The 8,309-nt window shown below is 43.7% G+C and overlaps 1 protein-coding gene across 1 annotated transcript; it reads left to right on the top strand.

Annotated features, from left to right (window-relative positions):
- The first annotated feature begins 2,174 nt into the window (after window positions 1-2,174).
- On the top strand, window positions 2,175-7,471 carry LOC119740169. Its single transcript, XM_038215384.1, has 2 exons — window positions 2,175-3,659; window positions 3,992-7,471. Exons 1-2 carry the CDS (start codon window positions 3,002-3,004, stop codon window positions 4,468-4,470), a joined length of 1,137 nt encoding a protein of 378 aa, XP_038071312.1. The 5' UTR covers window positions 2,175-3,001; the 3' UTR covers window positions 4,471-7,471.
- The last annotated feature ends 838 nt before the right edge of the window (window positions 7,472-8,309 follow it).

Genomic DNA, 8,309 nt, shown 5'->3' with positions numbered 1-8,309 from the left:
GGGGTGCTTCTAGTTTTTGTCAGACCTCCGATGAACAGAATCATTAACCCTAACAGTCCTGAGTCCCTTAGATTGCATGTGATTTTTCACACCAAGTGGCAACGTTGAAGCTGGACTTATAGGTCTATAAAATGTTACATAAATTCACAACGAAAGCTGAGGGTATTTTTAGGCCACAGAAAAACATTCTTCTTGCACAGACGTTTTTTTTCTGTGGGATGTGTTTTGAATGATATCAGGGCAATTGTTAGATGCAGACAGCAGCTCAACAAATCGTCATGTCTCTCCGTTAGTTAGTTAGTTAGTGACAATCGTTCCAGTGACAGCCTTGCATGGGTATATATCAGCGCGTACCTCAGGCCCTGGCCCCCTTTTGTGTCACTTTAATGGGTCTCCACAGATCATCTACCATTTACCAATCGAATGCAGTCCTGAATTAAGCCCTGACTTTCTGTGGGAGGGGAGAGTTGCTTTATTGAGGTCACTCATTTCGCATTGTTGCAACCAAACTTTGTCAAAAGTATCAGTAGCCCAGCCCCAACAGGCCACACGACCAAACTGGGCTCAAAGGTCTTCATGGGGTCACAACGGTCAAAAAATCAAATGTTTGTTGTACCCAAAACACTACTTCTTCCAGAAATTACACGGCACAATGCATCACTCATGCATTATCACGAATTCGTTGGCCCGCAGCTTCTGAGATCATTTCGAGCTTGTCTTTGAAGTGCACTCACTGCCCAGCATGCAAGCAATGTTTTACCTCACTTTTCCAGCTCGCATCACCGAAAGAGGGCGCCATCATGTCAACGCAGATATACCGTCACATAATAGTAAAAAAATGTGGTACCGCTCAATAATTAACAGTGTTGTAGCCTAGGCGAGTACATTTCCCTGATTGCGAGTACGAGTACTTTGCCACGAGTACGGGTACTTAATCATATAAGAGCGACTTGGAGTATACGAGTACAAGGCAATGTATTTTCTCATGAGTACGAGTACCAACAAATGCACTGGTAGAATGAGTTCTTTCCAGATCCACAAGTAGGTTTTTAGCTATCAAACTAGGTATTCAACAAACGAAGCAGCCTCCCAAGCAGAAGAAAGCTGGTTCTTTTCATGTATGTAGCTCATAAATTCTTGTTTTAGGTCTTGCGGGAGAGTATTTACAAGAGGATGACTTTAGGAACTACATCACTGCCCTAGAGTGAACTTCCACGAGTATTACTGCGATGTTAGAGAGGCTCGGATCGAACATCCTCCAGCCCCGCAAGCAAATCGAATAATTGAAAAGTGTCAGCGGCAATCGATCGAGGCAATCTATGTATGAATGTTGACGCTTGAATTCAGACCGATTTCTAAAGAAAAGAATCGGTTAGTTGGTGGATTAAAAGGCTAAGACGGGCCTAATATTGATGCTATAACAACCATAGCCTGGGGTAAATCCGCTACCGACGAGTTGATATACATGTAAACTGCTTACATTTTCTCGCGTGCAAAGGCTAGGTGTACTTTTGTCTCTTTGGAAAGAGATACTTTAAGATGTCACTTTCCTTCAAGACTCCACTTGTGATAATCTCGAAGAACTTCTAAATTTTGAATGGGACAACATTCATTTGAGACCATCACGAGAACACATTATTGACACGATTTGGACAACTTGAGTTACGAATTGGAGGGAAAATATCCTTTAAGCAAACGTTTGTTTTGCCGGCTTTTGGCGTTGGGAATGTCAAGCCCTCTTCGGCAAATCCGAACTAATACCGTCATCGATTTATGTCTTTTGTCAAGAAAAAAACCTTCTATTGTACGGAAACAGTTTTACCGCTGAGAGGTTTAACAGATCTAAAGTGGAGGTCTTCTGTTGACTGGATTGTTGAAGATGGTCGGATGAAGCAAAGTCAGAAGAGTATAGCGTGACTTGATAGTCATTTTAAAAGTTTTTCCTGCCGAGTTTCATTCTTGAAGTCATGCCTTAATGCGAGTTGGACGAATAAGTGTTTGCTCTGTGGGCAGAATGCTCGGAACAATGGATCAACGACAAGATATCGCGATGAGGCATCACGGTTATTTGGACTGACGACTGGAAGGTGTCATGTGCGTATTGTGTTCAATGAACGTCTCTCACTATACAAGCGAAACCTGTGAGAGGACATCTTATTAAGATAGTTAAGATATCATTTCTTAGTGCGAGTTGGGCGTCGTGTGTATATAGCCGGTTTGACGCGGAGTGTGCTATGACCGTGATGGGCGCCGCCATTTTTGAAATGATTACGAACCCATGCGTCCTTGCCGACATGTTCAAACAACTGAGCTGGTTGTTTAGAAACGAGTATGTCATAACAAAGTGACCTGAAAAGCAATATTTTTCCCGATTTGGTTGACTTTTGATCCTTGCCAGTTGAGAAGGTAACCGAGGGGTCATAAGGTCGTCTAGATGCCGTATCTGTGTCGCATTGTGTCATTGTGATTTCATGACATTTTTCAGACTATCTGAAAGCATGAACAAAACAGTGGCTTGTATACCTAGTCGCATTCGAATCGTTGATAGGATATTCCTCGGGGCGTTGAACATTCTTTGTTCAGCTTTGGTAAATCAGTGGCAACCAACAGCTTCTGGAATAAAGACTGCAAGATTACTACATTTCGAAATGGTTATTACTTGAACTTTGCTTTACAACCCGGCCATGATAAAAAGGTGCTATAAAAATTAGAGAGAATGGTCTTGGCCTGACTGCATTTTAGACCCTGACCAGAACAAACTTGTACCAGTATTCTCTCAATTAAGCAGTCGTTTGTGTGACTTCTAAGGTTACAGCCATTCACTTATTGGGCTTCCACGTACAACACAAATCATCGACTTTCAAGGGTTGACCCGAAATGTGAAAATACAGACAGAAAGGGAATGCCATTATCGGCACCTTAACTAGACATCACGAACAGTAATGTTTGGATTGCGTGAACTGACAAGGAAGAGTGAAGCAATGAAGCTGAAAAAGGAACGATGACTACTCGTAAGGATTCCCCTCGACATAAAGACATTCCAGTCACTTTAGGCAGGTCCGACAACATGGCTGTGCAGCGGATTGATGACACAGGGCCGGCCGTGGACGCCCCGTCGCGAAGACACCAACAGGGAAAAGGAGTGTCCTCGGACCATGAAGAAACGTCGTCTAAACTCACTATACCACAAAGCTCGCCTTGGTCCAATCAACGGACAACATCACCCAGGAACACCAACCTACAAACTACGGAAATATCAACTCGCGGTATACACGGAGGATGCAGGAATATCTTATCTGATGATTCAAGGAGATCAGATGCTTCATGTAGAGTCAGAAGACTAAACATGACCACACTGGAGCCAAAATCTAGTGCCACATTCAAGAACATCTCGTCAAAACCGTTTGATGGAATGAATAGTTTTTCTCTGCCATCTGCCATCACTACCAACAGGTCTCCAGGGACAGCCGAGAAGGCATCCTTTCTTAAAACCAGCGAGAGACTCTCCGATGCGAGCAGCAGTATAGTCTCCATGAGGAGCGCTAGTTCTGGGAGTCGAGCTTCCGGGGAATGCCCTTCTGACGTCACAAGTCACGTGCGGATGACGTCAAATCCTGGCGGCTCTTCTCAAGCGATGAGCCCGAGAAATTTGAAACACGGTACGTCACAGACAAGCAAAATAATTAAAATAGAAAAGAAGTAAAATGAACTGTCTAGTAATCGCGGGTATATAGGGGGGGGGGAGTCATGTCAAGAGCAAAGGATTTTCTTTTGGGGAGATGTTGTTCCTCGTTTAAGGTCTGATATCTCACTACTTCAGCATTTTTTTAAAAAAAATTCTCCTTTGCTTTGATGAATGCAAGATGTACATACTTTAAACTCTTAATAAAACAGAGTAGCAATCAAGTATGCCTGGACCTCATGTTTGCCTAAGCATTGAATATACAAATGTATTTGATAAGTTCCCCCTTCTCTGCCTTTCTCACTCAAGGGCTAGGCCTACCGTCTGTCCGCATCAAGCCCCCGATGCGAGCCAGAAGATCCTCAGAACCAGCTCTTTCTTTGTGTCTTAAATCATCCTCTCATTCCTCCCGACAACCAACTGAACATCCACCGACTGCCGATCAGTCCTGGCCCGGGCACACCGGCGGGAACATGCCGGTTGGAAAATGCTCGCAACGCGGTGGGAGAACCCTGGCTCGTTTAGAACGCACCCAGTCCCATCCACAGTTTAAAAGCCGGACCGTAAGCGGTAATCGAAATCAGAAACAACCGGAGAAGAGCAGCAGTGAACCTAGTCACAAGGAGGCGAAGGGAGACGCTGATGAAAACACTGACGAAGACGATGAGACAACGCACGACGGACTCGATAAGAAAGTGTTGACATGGCTGAATGGACTAGACAGCGCCACCTGTCGACGGTTTATGAGAAGGCAGATGGCGTCCCTTCAAGAAATTGACGATCATTGATGTTTAATAAAGAAAGGTTTCTTGCATAATCCTTCACTTAATAATTCATCGACAATGTGGCCATTTATCGGTAATTTTAAAGTGCTGATGTCCGTTGAGTCTGAGAGGACTTATGTACAAAATCAAAATGTCGATGGCCGGGCTGACTTCACGTGAAAACTGAAATGAGTAGTTGTAGTTTTCAAACAAATTGACAACTTCAAATTTCCTTGGAAAAGAAAAAACTACGCAATTGTTACAGACTCCGTGTGGGGACAACAGAGGGCTGATCACTCAGAACTCCAGCAAGTTGGTTGAGGGTTTTTACCCCATAAGTATCTAGGGTTGTCTGTAGCGTTATATGAGATGCACGATAAATTCAGTCGGACTTACTTCCCTATCCTTAAAATAACACAATTATCGAAAGAGAATGTTCAGAGAGATCATAAACTGTTTTGAGAAAACAAATAGTAAAGGAAGATATAAAACCAGAAAGGGCACCTATGTGACTTGAACCTTGTATATGTGATACAAAAACAGAATATTCACCTGGATAATGCAGCCTGAGTTGTTCTAGGAATGCAGTTCTTTCTTTAACATTTTTTTAATTCTATAATTTTGGTAATATTTTCATAAGCATCCATTGTAATATACCCTAGTGCATCCCAACTAAGATTTTTTGTTTCTGAACAGATCATTTATAAACAAATAAAGGAACATATAAGGGATAAACATGTTATTCCTTCCAGAAGAAACGAAATATCTTGGGGACTACAATCAGTTCAATGGTGAAAATAAAATTGCCCAAACAATCCAGACAGTTGATGGCGTTTCAAATGAGTTCTGGAATCACAGACGCGTTCTTTGAATAATATTGGCAAATTTATTAATAAAAATCACAACAAGACTGAGAAATAGCATGCATGAGAAAAACCATCGACTCCCAACCAGTTCAGGTCAAAACGGGTCACCATGTGGCCCCACACGGGTATCGTTGTCATGACAACGGTATACAGAAAGTTCAGCACCTTGACCCGGTGTGAGTCTCGCATCGCGTGATGACGAGTATTGCATTGTAGACCAGGAGTTGAGGCAATAAGATCAGCTGTGTTGACAGGATAAACCGAACGCTAAACCTAGCAGTTTATGGTTTCATCCTATGCATCAAGTGTATCGGCAGTCCATTTTGTGATTCCCATGCACCTGTCACGGGAAATTTGATTGAGACGCTGCAATGATTTTTCGACAGTTTTTTTTCTAATGTGAATACTACAGTAGCGAGAGATTCATGTTGAGAGTCGCAACTGGATGGCATGGAACATTGAGATGAGAGAGAAATTGGTGTCATGCGTTTCTCTTCCTGCTGAATTGTATACCCATTGACACACAGTGCATTCGTGAAATGATCAGCCAGCATACATGTAAGGTTGTCATAAGGATTGACATGGTATGCAGTTTTTTTGTTACTGTGTCCAATAGAGCGTAGGTCTACCCTGCCCCCTGGGGGCTTTGGCTTTTGACTAAGTGTTGATGGAGATTTGGTGGTTGTATTGAAACACTGTGGGGGAGCACTCACTGACTGTCCTTGATGATTTTACCAACAAAGGCTAAACTACCTGTGAGGTGTTGCAGTAATGGATAAATCAGTGCCGACAGGTGAGGAGGTAGGGGTGGGAGAGTCGACCAAGCCCATGGCAACCTATATGCCGTCTATTGGCTCGCGAGCACCCATGTTTGTTAAGAGCAGCACGGTGTTGGAGTACGAGATGTACGGTTCCGGCAACACATCACCGCGAGCCTCACCCGCCAACCCACCGGTGACTCCCTGGGACGATACGGGAGATGAGAGGGATTTTAGTCCAGCTCGGAGTCCGGTAAATATGTTACTAGCCACCGACTTGACCGAGGCGATGCATGGACGGGGTACCGGGAATCTCTCCGCAGACACGGCGTCGTTCAAGGCTGGGGTACGCTGGCCGTACTTAAAACAACAAGCTGCTCGACATGTTTACGGAAACCTCCGATCAAGGCTACAGAGACGAGAACCAGTCTCTTCTCCAGCCGTCTGTATGACCTATTCCCCAGGCCAGGCATTCAGTCACCAAAGGGACGGAATACACATAGAGACTTTCGGTATAAGACCCAAATCAGACTCTGGTCCTACAGATGAAGCCGTTTTAAAACCGCGTCCTCAATTGACCACAGATCTCCAACCATTCGAGAAGAAGAAAAACTACCGGATTTCCTTCAAATTATCTGAGACTGAGCAGCGAAGTTGCGTATCGGCTCCTCCACCGACGGCCGAATCTGCCGTCTCTAAACCCAACTCAAGCCAAGGCTCTCAACCGGCCAAATCAGCCTCTCAACAGACTCGCCGATCCAAGACAGCCCGCGAGCACTATCGACCTAAGAGGGATCCCTTGGTCAGGTTTGACTCTTCAGAACTACCTCAAAGATTCCAGCAAGATCACCGACCCTCATCCGTGTCTCCCAAGGTCCCCTCTAAGGTAACGTGGACCGATGTAATGACTGCCAAGTCGACCGGTGTCTACCGTGATTCCCCAGACGGACTGGGCGGGCCGAGGCGTCATAATAACGGGTCAAATGTTAGGCTGTACCTGTCCTCAGAGCTGTGGGGGATACTAGATGAGGACATTAGTGCCATTAAGACAGTGGCTGGCAAAAGTTGACCTGCAGTTTCTCGATTATTTTTCTGCAAATAATAGAGCAACTTAACTCTTCCTCGTTTTCTTCCACTGCGGATTTTTTAAGTTAGCAAGTTGCATCTGGTCATGTTGGTGCAGGGTTATATTCGTACGATATTTACGTTTTAAAAAAATCAAATTTAGACATATTTATGTACTTTTTATACGAGTAACTTTACATTACTATTCACCGTATCAATTTGCTTGCTCTTTATGCTGTATATTACTTTATATATGCAAATTAATGCTTATACGTGTTGCATGCCATAAACACATTGCTGCCAGAACTGCCAGTTTGAATTGCGATTTGACAATATTGAACCACATTCAATAAAACTATAAAGTGTTCTATGGAGATTTATGTACGAAGATCAATTTCCAGATTTTTTATTCTGCTGTACTTTCATATTAATGTATAAAACAGTGCAGACGAGGTCCCTGTGAACCGTTCTAGTTTACCTCTGGTGTGTTTTGAGACGATCATCAAGAACGAAATTGCTTTTTAATTTGTCTGTGTATCCTACCATCAAATGAGCCTTTGGTTTTCGCGGGAAACCGATATGAACACCCCTTTACTGTGTATCAAATATACACTAAGCATTCAAACTGAATATACACCAAGAGCAACGCAAACATTCTCGAGTGTAGAAACTCCAAAGTTCAAATATTACAGACCGGTTTGATGATGGAATTTATTAAGCGCGAAATGGCATGACAGGTGATGTATAATTATGGTGTGTTTCCATTTTTGAAGCATCGGCCTCGTATGAGACGTGGCTCATCACTGGCCTAGGCCTCTCCGGCTTTAGAATTATTCGGAAGCTCATAGAATTTTGTGTATACCTGATGCAGAACATGGACACATAATTACATAGACTTCCCAAATTCAAGCGCCCCAATAAAATCTCTAGAAGCCACAGCCGAAACGAGGCCGAGGTTTCAAAAGCCGAATGTATGTTGGCCGAATCGGATGGGGGCGCTATATCAAGGTTCTGTCGCCTTGGTTGCGCATGCTATTAAAAATATTGCCCATACCTGCTGTCATTTTTTTCTCGTCTAGGAGGGTTTTATGGTCCATGCATCTTTTTTTTAGAGCTTGAACAAAACGATGGGTCCCACCTTTGTATTCCAGTCATTTGACCCCGCGTCTCCTGA

The sequence above is a fragment of the Patiria miniata genome, unplaced genomic scaffold, assembly GCF_015706575.1.
Source record: "Patiria miniata isolate m_02_andy unplaced genomic scaffold, ASM1570657v1 HiC_scaffold_4, whole genome shotgun sequence".
NCBI lineage: Eukaryota > Metazoa > Echinodermata > Asteroidea > Valvatida > Asterinidae > Patiria > Patiria miniata.
This window is presented reverse-complemented; position numbering and strand designations above follow the sequence as displayed.